At 39.4% G+C, this 15,453-nt stretch overlaps 1 protein-coding gene across 8 annotated transcripts in view; it reads left to right on the top strand.

Annotated features, from left to right (window-relative positions):
- The window catches only part of abcc3 (ATP-binding cassette, sub-family C (CFTR/MRP), member 3), a 61,034-nt gene that overhangs the window by 31,555 nt on the left and 14,026 nt on the right, over positions 1-15,453 (top strand). For all 8 annotated transcript variants that reach the window (XR_006827988.1, XR_006827989.1, XM_046068053.1 and 5 more), the window contains 11 exons: positions 3,071-3,331; positions 8,692-8,869; positions 9,067-9,228; positions 9,389-9,481; positions 10,560-10,763; positions 11,442-11,588; positions 11,667-11,754; positions 12,108-12,174; positions 12,282-12,408; positions 14,073-14,249; positions 14,369-14,536. Coding sequence is in view for 6 of the 8 variants with exons in the window: in XM_046068053.1 (XP_045924009.1) it covers positions 3,071-3,331; positions 8,692-8,869; positions 9,067-9,228; positions 9,389-9,481; positions 10,560-10,763; positions 11,442-11,588; positions 11,667-11,754; positions 12,108-12,174; positions 12,282-12,408; positions 14,073-14,249; positions 14,369-14,536 (1,672 nt within the window). In the remaining 2 variants the exon portion in view is untranslated. The remainder of the gene's footprint in view (positions 1-3,070; positions 3,332-8,691; positions 8,870-9,066; positions 9,229-9,388; positions 9,482-10,559; positions 10,764-11,441; positions 11,589-11,666; positions 11,755-12,107; positions 12,175-12,281; positions 12,409-14,072; positions 14,250-14,368; positions 14,537-15,453) is intronic.

Genomic DNA, 15,453 nt, shown 5'->3' on the forward strand with positions numbered 1-15,453 from the left:
TTAGATACAGCTAAGGATGTTTTCTTTCATCTCTCCTCACTCCTGCCACAGTGATACTCCTCACTCCTGCCACACTTTCCTTTCCCAAGCTCACTGGTTCCTACTAAAGATATAAATCTCCAAAAACAGGTTACAGTTATGTAGTTTAAGTGTTTTTTTTATAAAGACACAATAATTTCCTAAAACATGCTGTCACTGTAATTTTTAGCAAATGTTAGTCAAACAGGAGGAAATAGTGCATTTGTTGGGGACTTTCAGCTGAAGATTCATCCACATTCGGTGCTTTAGTGAGTAGCAGCAGGACGGCATAAGTAGGACTGAGTCAAAATAAACTACAGTAAGTGTGTTCATGGTAATGAAGGAACACCCAGTGCATCAGTGTGGCTCACTAATGGGTTTGAATAGGCTTTTGACAACAATGGAGATCTATGGCACAAACGAGTAATACCATGATAGAGATTGACAGATAAGAAATCTGGTTTCTCCAGCAGAATTCAAGCTGTGTTAACCACGTTTCTCTTTTAAAATGGTGTGTAGACATCAGGTTAATGCAGTGAACGGACACTAACCAGGTTACTTGAGTGCATTTAAATTTACTGAATGAGATTTGTGGTCTCAATCTAATTCTAATTCCCAGTGAGAAATGTTTACTCTAATTTACATGCATCTATAATATGCAATTTTTGCTTTTACATAAAAACAATAAGTCCAAATCTTGTCATGGTCCACAGTCCCATGTTCCACTTCCTTGTCTGAACAGAGAGGGGATAGGATGTTGTCTTAAAGGACAAGGCTCTTGATGTGAGTTTAAAAGTGTGTGTATGTGCAGATACATGTTCACCCTTGAGCATGTTATTTAGTAGCCACGGCAGCACCATAGCAACATACATCTAATATATGAAATTCCTACCCTTAGCTAATTAAAAAAACTGTGGTGAACTAATAAAAGCAAAAATAGAGGCAAAGAATAGACTGCAGTTCATACTGTAAGTAGAACAGCTCATCCAGTGTCTGCAGATATCAGAGAACATATGAAATGCATTGCTTTGCTTTCTTTTGTAGCATTCTTGCTCTGGTTTATTCTGTGTGTTTGTGGAGTCATTTTTGTTATTAATGTCAGAGCCTTGAAAGATTATATCCACCCCCACTGCTCAGTATAATATGCTGCAGAATTAATTACTTTTCTCATGTCGTCAGTATTGCATTCCACAGTTGAGGTGTGTTCAGCCACAAACTGGAGAGATAAGTTTAGTTACGTAATCACTGAGAACAGGACTTAAGCTCCACATTGTGCTACCCCAGTAAAACGGGAATTTAATGCACACTTGAAACACCTTGTGAACTCTGACCCTCAGGCTGCTTCCTCTCTCTGTCCGAGTTTCATTGTGCTTTCCCACTGAGAACAACTTGTAAAATGATATGGTAAAGCTTGATTAGGCCTTTTCACTTGTGGTTTTTGAAACCTGTTTGGTGTTAAGCTGAATTCTATCAATGCTCCTGTTGAACTGTAGTCGCCAATTAGTTTAAAGCTGGAATCCGACTCCTGTGCTTTAATTAAGCTAGTATTATAATAGATTGTGTGTAGTTTGCAAAACATTCCTTTTACTGAAAACTTGGAGCATTTCTTGAATTATGTCTCACCTACAGAGATCCCTATGAAGAAATGAACACACTGCATCATTTGTTTTGTTTTTTGTCCGTTTGTATTACTAGGTCCTACTGCAAGGATCCAGTTTTGTTAAAGGGATTTATCACAACCGATGAAATATTTTTCATGTGGTAAAAGATTCAGATTCATTCTTTATTTCTATAGAATTTAGAGCTAAAACAATGTGTTGATTAATCAATAATGAAAACAGTTCAAGGGCCCATATATGAAGCAAGATCAACAAATCATATTTTACAAACAAAGAACAAACTATAATATTAGACAAATATTAAAAAGTTAAACACATTATTTAGGCTAAAAGGACCGAACGAAGGACAGAAAATCGCAGACTGTGTGAATGCATAAGTTATCAGGCTTATGTTATCACTACCCCATCATTAGGGCACGCGAGTAAATGTGACTATGATTACATTTGTGTGTTCTATCAGCCTTGTTCGTTCAGCTGCAGCAGCTGTGTGTCGGCTTTACGACGTTAAAAAATGCAAGGTACTCAAAAAGTGGTTGTTTAACTCACTTTAAGAACTTAAAAATCTAATTAATTTAACACGCTCAAAAACGTTTTCCGCCCGGTAACAAGTGAACCACTGTCCTAGGACTAAAAACCCATGGTTAAATCAGTTACCTCCTTAATGTCAAATACTGTCAAATCCATAGTACAGGCCTCTAGTGTAGTGTAATTCAGTGAATTACTGATTAGCCAGGACACATTATTAATAGTTTGATTTCACATCACATTGTTACTCAGATGATACTCAGCTCCTTTAAATCGAATCAGTTAAATAGGTTAGCTATCCTACCTGACTGCCTGTCTGCTATTAGGAATTGCTAACATGCTAGCAAACCGTTGCCTGTTTACTCATTCAGCAGATATTGAGCAAAGTTAAAATTCATATTTCTGGTTACCTAGTGAATGAAAGTCCAATATTCTCTTTCAGTTTAGCTCTGCGTTGGTCTCCACCAACTACTGTAAATAATTTGCTCTTTAGCTGCATACATCTCCATTATCTTCACAAGCTTGTTGCTAACTTTGTCTGTTTGCTGTTTTGTGCGCTGCAGGTAATCTACAGTGTTTGTGCTTTCACATACATTTAGTCATGTGATCCATAGTTAATATAAAAATGCTGATATTTAAATAGTTATAAATAGGGGTTCCTGATTATTGGCACTGTATCTCAGATACAGCTTAGCCTCAGCCCAATTTCAGCCTGTAGTAGATAGTTTTCTAAGAACTTAGTGGTCATTTCTTTCATCAAGATATTCATTTTTACAACTAAGAAAGGTACATTTAAAAGTATGGTCTGTTTTCTTACTTACTGACTTACTTATGAAGAGTTTTCTATCCATATTTTTCTTTCTCTCCATCTCTCTGTCTATCCCAAACAACCACCCAAATTTCTCCAGTGAACAGAATCTGTCCAGACAGGCTGTGTACTCCAAGCCCGCTCCATCAACCACCAACCATGTAGGAGGAGGAGGAGGAGGAGGAGGAGGTGAAAGCAGCCCAGAGGAAGTAGAGGTTCTGCTGTCCAAGGAGAAAGCTGCTTCCCAACAGCCATCTTTCCTACGTGCCCTAATCAGAGCCTTTGGACCCTACTTTCTGATCGGCTCGGCCTTCAAACTCCTGCAGGATGTCATCACCTTTGTCAACCCTCAGCTGCTCAGGTAAAAAGCGAGGTCACATGTTGCTACTGTGTTCTTTTTTGCTACACCATACTTGAAAGTTTGGAACAACAACTACCATTATGCATTTATGCAAAGTATTTATGTAAATGTAGTATGTGTACTTTTTATAGGCCGGGGTGGAAATATTAGTGATAGTAGCTGTTCTGTGAAAGCCTTGTCACTATGTCAGTGGAATATGTTATCACAGATGGCTGACCACATAGTTTTCCTGTATGTATTTTTTTTGATAATGCTGTTATCTGCTTAGCCCTGGTGCACCAGGGAAAACTGCCAAATTTAATTTGAATTTCAAATGATCTGATATTAAAGCTATCTTCTTTCAAGACTTATTTCGATATTATACCCATGTAAATTTAATAGACTACAGTAGTAATGCAGACCTAACCTTTCCTTTTTGTCTGGAATGACATTTTGAAAGCTCTACTACTGTAGTACTGCTTCTGCTTTATTCACAAAATAGAGTTCATGATTTGCTATAATGCTGTATTTTTGAAACAAAGGATTAATTTGAGCCGTTTCAAATTTCTTTCATGAACATAATTTGATCTAATCTGACAAAACCAACATAGAGACCAACATAAGGAGAAAAAAAAAAAGAAAGAGAGGGTAAAACTTTTTGACCCTAATACAGAAGTGCTGATTTGGCACACTGGTCTGGTCAGAACTCTCTTAATGTAGACATTTTGATATTGAATGAAATTGGTACAGCACCAATTTGTATAAAACTCTCCACCATTAACATATAGTTGCAATTTTGCTTAGTTTTACACAGTTTCTCTTGATTCGATAATGCAGAAATTAGCTTTGTGAGAGAATTAACCTGAAATCAAGTAGCAAGAGGTAAGAAGGAATGGATACGTAAGTTACAGAAAACAAATAGCATTGACTTTATATGTGAAACATTTCTTACAAAAAAATCAGTAACTATTAGACACACAAGTGAATGGATAAATGCAACTGAGTGTTAGGAATACATTGATGAATAATTAATAAATGATTGGGGACCAGTGTAATCAGATAAGTAAATAATTTTGGCATTGACCAGAGAAATCACCTTTATGCACATTCAGCAACTGAGAGGTTACTAGGGAAGCATGAGTGAAATAATGAAATAGTATTTAAGTGAGATCCTTCCTGATCTAAATTATCTTCAGAAATATCTTATAGCAACAACCCCACATACATTCATACACTGATGGCTGCCTTGGAAGGTGCAAACCGCACATCAGAACTAATCATTCACACACATACATTCACTGATAGTACAGCCTTCAGGAGCAATTTGGGGTTTAGGATCTTGCCCAAGGACTAACCTTTCAATTAGTGGGCGACCCACTCTGACTCCTGAGACACAGGATTAATTAACTGACCCACTGTCACTTAACTGACCCACTGTCACTTAACTGACCCACTGTCACTTAACTTGTGTTGGCATAGGGTTTCTGTGGGGTCTTGGTCAGTCATAAAGTGGAGCAGTTGTCACTTAACTTCCCTTGATGTCACCACTTGAGTCCTGCCAGTGAGGACAAGATGTTTGGGAGAAGTTTTTCTCTGCGTCCTCCCAGAGCTTGTATATGAGTCAGAAGCCAGATCTTCATTAATATACATTTTAAACCATAAAAACCTCTAACCAGAGTCTGAGGTATGTCAGACATATTGCAGATGTCTGTTGTCAAGTTTGTCTTCCATGTTCAGAATAAAAATATATGTCAAAGTTCAGAATTATCCAACCAAATAAATTCATGAAACATTCAGTAACATTTCCATTAATGTGCTTCTTTATTACAGCTTTTGCACAACTTACTTGTCATTATTTTTAATACAAAATTTGTAGTACTACAATCAAAGTACTACATAAAAATAAACTTTATTAATGCACCACTTTTCAAAACAATAGTTATACACATTAAAATGTGAATAAAGTTGAACATTGCAATGGGAGCCCAGTACTCGTGTAAGATCATGTTTAGACTTGTCATTTGGCATATGTCAGGCTGTGGGCAACAACATTCTCTAGCTCTGAACTAATGTACCCTTAAGCTGTCTTTAAATTCTACACTTACCTTAACAAAGAGCAGATATTCTACAGCTTGACCTGGCCTAACATCTACATTGTAACTGTGTAGAAAACCGCTTTACTTAAACTGTAACTTCATGTGTGTCTCGCTCAGCTGTCCAGCTACCATCACTGTTTGAATGCTTCCACTAGGCTTACCAATAACCATTATTTGGCGACCTCTCTGGTATGAGAACTATGAGAAAGACTAAAGTCCCTTGAACTTTCTTACCAAAGGAAAAAAACAAACAGGTGTTTCAACACCAAGAAGACTCAACAGCATTCAGCATCTCAGAAGCACCCCCTCTTTAGCTGCACCCACACACTAGATACAACTCTCCTTAGGGAGTTATAAATCATTTTATTTTTGTCCACAACACTGCATTCTGATATCATGCTAGCCAACAACAACCTGCTAAAAACATGTCAAGCTAACTAGCGTGTTGCTGTCATCGGCAGCATAATGCTAACCAAGCCAGACAGTGATCCTTAGCTACCACATCACTATATCACATTAAGCTAACTAGCTTGCATTCTGCCAGAGCCAACACATAAACAAAGAAAAACAAGATGGCTAACCAGCATGCTGCTTAAGCCACCTCACCATAGCAATCAACAAAGCATACACCTATGTCTATAGTTATAAAGGGCAATAAAAAGGGAAGACAATTAAAACCTTAAATTATTATTTAAGGAACAATGACAAAAATGTTCTGGTTTCACTGAGACCACAGATGAATGTGGTGTTTTGTTTCAGTTTCCTGGCAGTAATTTATGTGCTCTCAGATCAGTGTGAACAACATGTTGTTGCATGCTAACAGAAGGCTGATGGAAATACATGGCTTGTCTGATTCTGATAATGATCAGTGTGTTTTAGACGAGCCCCAGATGAGATTAGGATCCTGGGAGGCCATGTAAATGATGGTGTTCTGACCATCTCACAGCAGGGATGTAACATGGCCGCTAATGTCTCTGCCACTGTGAGGAAGTCTAAATAATTCTGCAGTTTTTCAGAGTGCACAGAGGTCATACTGTGTCTCATAGTCAGAATTAATCTTATGACCTTACTGAAATTTTATAGGGAGTCCATGAAAAGAAATTAGATAAGATTTCATCTGGGAGCTACTTCTTGTTTTTGTGTGGTGCAGCACTCTGTGGGTTTAAACCAGGCTATTGCAGACTGTCTGAGGCAGGTGTAATTTAGTACAAGCATGGAAGAAATCCATATGAAAGTGGCCCATACCAAATGTACTTCAAGCTTCTTGTTGTTCTACATCCAAATAATCCATTACCATAGCTGAAAAACTTCATTGCCTCTTTACAGTCCACCCTTTGCCTGGTACAAAAACAGCAACTTTAAACAGCCAGAATTTCCATAAATTCCAACCAAAAGACAGTGCGTTTATGCTAGAGCCAGACCGACATGGTTTTCTGGGGCCGATGCCGATATTAAAGTTAAAAAAAAGCCAATTTCTAAGCTGATATTTTGACTTTGAAAATTGAGAAATCATTTCTCAACCACTTTAAAACAAACCCGTCTGATTGCATCTAACACTACATGAGTGTCTACGACTTGAAGCTTTAAGATTTCACACCAACGTTGCACATTTGAAAGAGGAGCTTTGTTTGGCTAGGAAGCCGTGTTAGATACTTGTTCAGCTCATATTTATTTACTTGTATCTTTTGACGCAACTAAACTAAAACTTAGTTACAGACATGTGGCTCGCAGATATTTACGCTTAATTAATTTAGGCAGAGTTAGTTAATTGCTATAGTTCAACTGCTCATTAATGTTAATGAGCGCGTTAACAGGGCATTAGCTGGCATACTCTGGGGGGAAAGCTATGCAACAGTCATGACTTGGTTGAAGTATCTGTCTCTCCGTTTCTTTTTTAATCATCATTAATCAGCTGTTACAAATGCCAATACTGATGTAAATGCAATAAGCTCATGTTGGCCGATAAGTCGGCCAGGCTCTAGCTTATGCTAACTCACATGTTGTGTGGTTATCTACAAACCATCTGTAGGGAAAATAGGCATTACATAAGAAGTTAGCTGTCCTATTATTAGCACAGTTATTTTCACAATAGTTTAGTAGTAGGGGTGTGACAAGACACTTAACCCACGAGACGAGATTCGAGATTGGGTTCACGAGATCGAGACGAGATTTTAACACTATTTTTAAGAAATCTTTAATACTAAATTATATGAAATATTTGAGTATTAAACACTTTTCCAGCATTCTGATGATTTTTTCTGCACCAGTTTATGGTGATTTTTGATTATTAATACAAAGAGAAACACAAAATTCAGGCGGCAGGTTACAATTCAAAATAAGTCAGTGTAGCTCTCTGTTGCTTTCAGATCTGTTTCTCCTGTAGATCAACTTTTCTCAGATAAAATCATCCCTGCTGAGTCATGATTTAGTCTTCCCTCCACTTTGTCTTTGTTTGGGGAAGTAACCTCTTTAAATGTTCACGTGGCACCTTTTCACCTCAATGATTAATTCATTTTAATTTAGTGATAAACTCCTGGACTTCAATAGCTCCTGTGTTTCAGCAGGTTTTCTGCTCATGTTCAAAACTTCCTGCACATATCTGTGTTCTCTGGCATGTCCAGAAAAAAGCCAAAATATTAGGAGACTAACATCATCATTTGATGAGAAGGCTACCTGCCCTTTACTTTGCTGTAGCCTACATTATGTTATTAATCCGGTGGAAGTAACGTTATCCCCTTCAGACCCTTTGACCGACGCAGTGTGGGACTGCATGTTACATGTGAAACCGAAAGTAACTGACACACTTGTGATCAGGCAGAAATCTCACCACAAATCCACACATGTTAACTTCAGCAGCTCTGATAAAGTGCAGCTCACAGTTCCAGACAGAGCAAGGTTGCGCTTCAATTTTTAGATGTTTATGTTGCAAAAACTGTTGCAAAACCAGCTACGATACCACTCATCACAGCTATCTGGAAGCACAACGCCGGCAGTGCAGTTGATTACTATCTGGGCGTATGCCATTGTGGCATCAGCTGGGTGGAGTTGATTAGCTCCGCGAGAATCTTATCAGTTATACATTTGTTTTTCACTGCATGAGAAAATTAATGTGTCATGACAGCATGTGAAAAATGTCTCCTGAGACAGTTTTTTACCTGACGAGAAATTTAATCTCACAATTTTCTCACGAGATCTCGTGGCACAAGATCTTGTCCCACCCCTATTCAGTAGTAACACACAAGTGTGTTTAATTTAAAAGAAATGCTCCCTTTCTTTCTTTACTAGGCTGCTGATCTCATTCACAAAAGAGAAGGATGTTCCAGATTGGTGGGGTTACTCGCTGGCCTTCCTCATGTTCTTTACTGCCTTCATGCAGACTCTCGTCCTCCACCATCACTTTCAGTACTGTTTTGTCACTGGCATGAATGTACGCACAGCTATCATAGGAGCTATCTACAGGAAGGTATGCAAGAAATTATCTTATTATTGTTACTTCTATATTATTTGATTGATTTGAGTGATTTTACCATGCACACTTGCACAAATGTACTAACTCTAAAAGAGGCCTCAGAGCTTCAAGTCAATAAAGTGGAGATACAGTATGATTCACAGGAAATATATATATTACAGTGTTTTTTTGCCTCTATTATTGTTCTGCAGGCGTTGGTGATAACTAACGCTGCCAAGCGTTCATCTACAGTAGGAGAGGTAGTCAACCTGATGTCTGTGGACGCACAGAGGTTCATGGACCTCACCACCTTCCTCAACATGTTGTGGTCTGCTCCTCTTCAGATTATGCTGGCACTGTATTTTCTCTGGCAGGTACATACACAAATTGTACATGGATTACTACAGATGGCTGTGACAAGGCCCTCCTTATTTTGTTTACAAGTACACACATTATTGAACTCACGGGACTTTATCTCTGTCATTATTTTGAATTATATTTGCATTGATTTACTGAGTCTGCTGTATTTTACAGAACCTTGGTCCTTCTGTGCTGGCCGGGGTGGCTGTCATGATTATGCTGATCCCTTTTAATGCGGTCATTGCCATGAAGACTCGAGCCTACCAGGTACGAGGGATTTTGCATACATTTTCCATACTGTATACTGTGTATACAGTGCTTCCCACAGAATGACTGTGTAACTGTGGCGTGGAGGTGGGTGTGCTGGGTGTGTACGTGTGTGTGTGTGGGGGGGGGGGGATACGTGTAGTCGATATTGACTCCCAGCTATGCTATATACAGCGTCCTGACCTCGACAACCTTGCTATATTCTAACGTTAAAATATATATATATATATATATATATCTCAGTATCTAAAAATACTCCTATTACAACATATGTTTTTTCATGTCTGTCTTATAACAATAGTAAGGTGCCCATTTAAACATCGACACAGTTTTTGCTGTCTGTAATAGTTCCTCCTGTTCATACAGGCCATGAAGTTCTAATAATAAGGACAAAATCCACACTCCTTATTCCGTGCAAAAATGCATTCTGAAGTTTGACGTAGGCTAATATGAGGCTTTATTAGTCTGAGTCAAACAAGTAGGGATCTTCCAAAGTAGTCTGTTTAACATGACATTCCCTCTTTGTTATTGTCCCTAAGTAAAGAAGTCTGTGTAAACACAAAGAGGGACGTTCCTACTAAAAACACTGTAATCCACTCAGTTAGTCTAAGTTAGACTGCCGAAGCCTTGAAATTATCTTTAGATAAGGTTTTTAATACATTTGTACAGAGAACGAGGAGTGTAGATATTGACCCCCATCACTTACATGGGAAGCACAGTAGGAGACAGTAGCATAACAGGATTCTTTTAAGGCAGACTCAAAAATATTGTGAATGTATCTTATGTATATTAGCTGCTACCCTAGGTCAAACCATGCCTTGTCTAGTGGATGCCAACAGCAGCTTTGGCTTTAGTAAAGAACAGAGTACCCAGGTTTAAACTCTTGAGTGGTATCATTTTGTTTTGCTTAAGTTTGACTGCACTTTGCAAAGTGTACTGTAATTCAAGCAAGTGTTAAATATGTAATTTTACATGATTTATGGAGTTTGCCCTTCAAAAACGTTTTCCCTATATTTTTTTCAAAGAAGAGTTCTTGTGGTCTTGTCCTTGTCTTTATCCTCCTCTTCCTCTCCCCCAGGTGGAGCAGATGCAGTACAAGGACTCCCGTATTAAGCTGATGAGCGAGATCCTAAACGGCATCAAAGTCCTGAAGCTGTACGCCTGGGAGAACTCCTTTAAAGACAAGGTCCTGGCAATTCGGCAGAAGGAGCTCAATGTGCTGCGCAAGACAGCCTACCTGGGAGCTCTGTCCACCATGGCCTGGACCAGCGCCCCTTTCTTGGTAGGCTCCGCCCAGAGACAACTGTGGCTGTTTTTTGGTTTGGTGTAAAGATTGGCTTGGAATATCTAAAAAGGGTATTCAACTATTATTCCTAAATTCATATTTCCCCTTTTCTTTCCTTTCCTTTGAGATGATCCACCTATTTGAGCCTTAATAATGTGCTCTCCACTTAATTTGAATATTTAAGACCTACTGAAAGCACCAGAGATGACAGGAATCATTTACTGCAAAGCAAAGATGGACAAGCTTAAGTGCAAATGTCATAGCAACATTACACACCGCTTTTCACCAGCTGACTGCCCGTTTACTGACCCAAATCATAAACTTAGAGAAAGGCATGACCTGATCCAGGACACATTTCTATGCATGTGCCAGCTGCTCTGTTTTTAAATTTTCGCTGGTGTGTTCATCAGTTATCTGCGTCAGGTTGTGTAGGTCACATGCAGGCATTTATTGATTTCCTGGTCATATGTTTAATTTGTCACATAAATAAACACTTTAGCAGCCAAAAGCCATGACTATCACTAGCTGTTGATAATGAGGTCATTGCTGAGTCAGATTAATGTGCAAGTGTGTGTCACATCACAGCGGGGACTGCTGTATATCTCTACAGTAAAATAATAGACCTTGATATTTGAGCGCCCTGTTTGCCGATTTATTTATTTATTTTTTTCCCAGGTTGCCTTGACAACATTTGCTGTATATGTGACTGTGGATGAGAACAACATCTTGGACGCGGAGAAGGCCTTTGTGTCTCTCTCGCTCTTTAACATCCTCAGGTTTCCTCTCAACATGCTTCCCCAAGTCATCAGCAGTATCGTACAGGTAAGAGTGTTTCATTTTGCTTTTTTGCCTTCCTTTTCTGCGTGTGTTTGTTTACAGGTTGTTTATTCTGCATCGCAGGCCAGCGTCTCACTCAATCGCATCCAAAATTTCCTGAGTCATGATGAGCTGGATCCAAATTCAGTGGACAGAAAGAGCACAGCTGCAGGTAAAATTAAACACTGCTCCTCCTTTGATTAAGGTTAAAACAATATGTCCCCCCCCCCCCACCCCCCCACCCTGTCCAGCTTCAGTAAGTGCTTTTTGGGATTTCTGGTGTACAATACCTTCTGATGCAATACCTTGAGAAAATGTGCGTTGTCATCGTATGTCATCATTCCATTGTGCAGACTCAATAGGCTCCTCAAATACAAGGCTTTAGTACAAAGTCCTTGCTTCCAAGTTGTACCTTTCACCCAGTGACTCAGAGCCTGAAGATCTTTTGGATGACTAATGGTTAAGAAACACCTTTCAGTCTTTTGTCCTGAAAAGAAATTCACGTGATCCTTTGTTGCTCAACAGAATTTGCAGTCACGGTTGTCAGTGGGAAATTCACCTGGGCTAAAGAAGATCCTCCTGTTCTCCACAAGTATGTCCTGAAAAGCCACATTTTATAGGTTTCCACTTGCTAAGTGTTTTTGTTGTCATACTGTCATACACTATTCTTAAAACAAATTCTATACTGTGTTTTTGTAGTATTAACATCATGGTGCCCCAGGGCTCCCTGCTGGCAGTGGTCGGTCACGTTGGCTGTGGGAAGTCCTCCCTAATCTCTGCACTGCTGGGTGAAATGGAGAAACTGGAGGGGGAGGTTTCTATCCGGGTAGGACTTCATTTTATGTTCTGTAAAACATACAAGCAAGTGGCAGGTTATTTTATCCTCTTTATTTTCCCTTTCCCTCCTTTAAAGCTGCACTAATCAATATTTTTATTTTAACAATGGATCAGTTGCCCATGTGTAATGTGGAAGGAGATGCTCGTGGTGATGAACCCATAGGAAATTGCACAATCTGCAGTTCAACTCGGTTCTATTTTTGGCCGCAATTTTACTGTTTTGGTTCAGTCTTGCCGCTCTCGTAGAGTTGTTTCTGTTTTCAGCAATAACAGCACTGATAAACCCACTGCACACTACCTGCCAAGCACCAAACAGCAGACAGACAAAGTTAGTGACTAGCTAGTGAACATAGTGGCGCATTTAACAGCTGAAGCCCAAAGATGCGTGGACACCAAAACAGAACAAAAGGAGAGCTGGATGTATAAATAGGCAACTGTTTGCTAACATGTTTACTATGACAACTTAAAAGGCATTTGTGTTGTGTTCATAGCCCGTTCCGCTGCGCCCAAGTGGCCAAAGAAATAGTTATTACAGATTTAAAGCTGTTAAATATTTACATGTTGAGAAAGGGTCAAATTACTAAGTCATTGCCATAGTGACCACACAGAATTCTGCAGTTCCCATTTCTAACTGATGGTGTTACTGTACCGAGTCCCCTGTGTGACTGCAGAGCATGTAAAATCCAAGGGTAAATGCACCTCCAGATGTATTGCCCACCGTCATATTTAAAACTTGTATTCCATTAACTTTTATTTATATACATGTTATCCATATGAAAGTACCAGCTCTGTTATGCATTGTCACCGTTTGTAAGCATTCACAAAAGACGGAGACCATTCAGCTGGACTTTATTTATATAGCGCTGTATGCACAAGTTAGCACACAAGTGGTACAGAAAAGGGTCAGTGCAGTTCACAAGTAAATGCAAATATCATTGACAAAACAAGCCAGACTCTTAAAAAAGGAATGAAAAAGAAAATAATACCAATGCACAAAATGTTTAAGGTAAAAAAACTCAGTCCTGCAGTACTATTTTCATTTTCGCTAATCTAAGAGGTTTTCCTGTTTCATCTGATTAAAGCATTTCAGATTTGTAGTCTGTGCAATGATCTTTACAGAAAAAGCTGAATGAGTATGGAAACTAACAAGTAACTAATGTATTGACTCTACTAGTGGTGTGAAGACCCATAATGATCTCTCTTAAAATAATAATGATAATAATTAATCTGAATCATTTATGTCTTACATGTCTGTTGTTGCTGATAGTAGGGTTGGGCTCATGGATGATGCCATCGTCCATCCTCCCCCTTCCCCCCTTTCAGTTCTCCATGCTGTAAAACAGAAACTATAACATATAACACAATATGTTGATTCTTGAGTATGGTACAAAATAAGAGGAAGCACTGTCATTGCAGCTTATTGCAGCAGGAATAGTTTTTGGAAAATGAACAATTGCACTGACAATATCAATGACATGAGAAAGAATTGACTAGCTTGGAAGATCAGACTGAATGTGAGGACAGTCCTGGGGCTCTGGGATAAGATTGTAATTTACAGGATATACATGTAGACATATCCTGGAGACAAAACACATCACCAGATCTCTTTGGAGGAAGTGGTGTAAAGAGAAGTTTGTCGGCCTCTCTCCTCAGGGATCAGTGGCATACGTACCTCAGCAGGCCTGGATACAGAATGCCACTGTGCGGGACAACATCCTGTTTGGTAATCCCTACAATGAGCAGAAGTACCGCCGTGTTCTGGAAGCCTGTGCCTTAACTCTTGACCTGGAAGTGCTGCCTGGTGGAGACATGACTGAGATAGGCGAGAAGGTACAGAAGAGAAGCACTTTCATTTTCTGTTACCATTTGTGGCTACTGATGTATTACTGACATCTGGCAAATAGCCACGGTGATTAAAGCAACACTGATTATATGTCTCTATCCTGCAGGGCATCAACCTCTCTGGTGGGCAGAGACAGAGGGTGAGTCTGGCCCGAGCTCTGTACAGCGATGCCGACGTCTACCTGCTGGACGACCCGCTGTCCGCTGTGGACGCCCACGTGTCCAAACACATCTTTGACAAGCTCATCGGTCCAGAGGGGGTGCTACAGGGCAAGGTGAGGAGAGTTTAAATCCAGGTTTTTATCTTCTTTTTTTACTAAGAAACACATCAGTTTGTGGTATTAAAAGCATGCATAAACAACACTGCAGAGGTCAATAAACCACGTATGGTTAGTAAATATGATAGTTACCTACTAATTAGCAAATGTTAACGTGCCAACACGTCAGCATGTTAGCATTGTGATGTTTGCATGCTGACATTAACATTTAGTGTGGCCCAAAGCACCACAAAGCTGCAAGCATGGCTGTAGATTCTTGTTTCAATAGAGGAAGTTGTATGTTATCTTTTCACCAGAGAAGAAATGACATCTTTTATCAGTTTATGACTTGTTTGTTTTTCACATTTATGACACCAGTGTCTGATAAGAGGCACTCGAGTTCCTCTGTGACTGGATTCTTTCTCAGCAATTGCAAATATAACACGGAATATGTCATTGTAAAAGGTGTACCTATGTTTGTCTGTGGTTTTGCTTTGACATTGTTATCAGGATTTTCCTGCACAGAGAAATTTATGGCGCTCCCCAAAGAGGTTCAAGCGAGCACCAAAGGAAAATCACTTGCGGCAAAATGATCAGAATTGAAAAAGCGTTTCAAATCCTCTCCAAATGTGTTTTAACATGGCATTTATCAAACAACTGTCAAGCAAGCAGAACATAGATTTAATTACGACGTCTTGACTTCCAGCAGTCACCTCTCCTCTTATCCACAGCCACTTTATTTTACACATGCAGCTGCTGCTAGATTTATGAAGCAGCTGCTGTGTTTGTTTGACTAAGCCTGAACGCTCCACCACAAAGCTCGCGATAATGGGAGAGATGACTTCCTGTTGTTTCTCACAATATTAAAGCCATGCTTGAAGTGTGCCGGTATGAGTACTCTTTCCTGCCCTCTCCAGATAAGGTTATGCATAGAT

The sequence above is a fragment of the Micropterus dolomieu genome, linkage group LG14, assembly GCF_021292245.1.
Source record: "Micropterus dolomieu isolate WLL.071019.BEF.003 ecotype Adirondacks linkage group LG14, ASM2129224v1, whole genome shotgun sequence".
Classification (NCBI taxonomy): Eukaryota; Metazoa; Chordata; class Actinopteri; order Centrarchiformes; family Centrarchidae; genus Micropterus; species Micropterus dolomieu.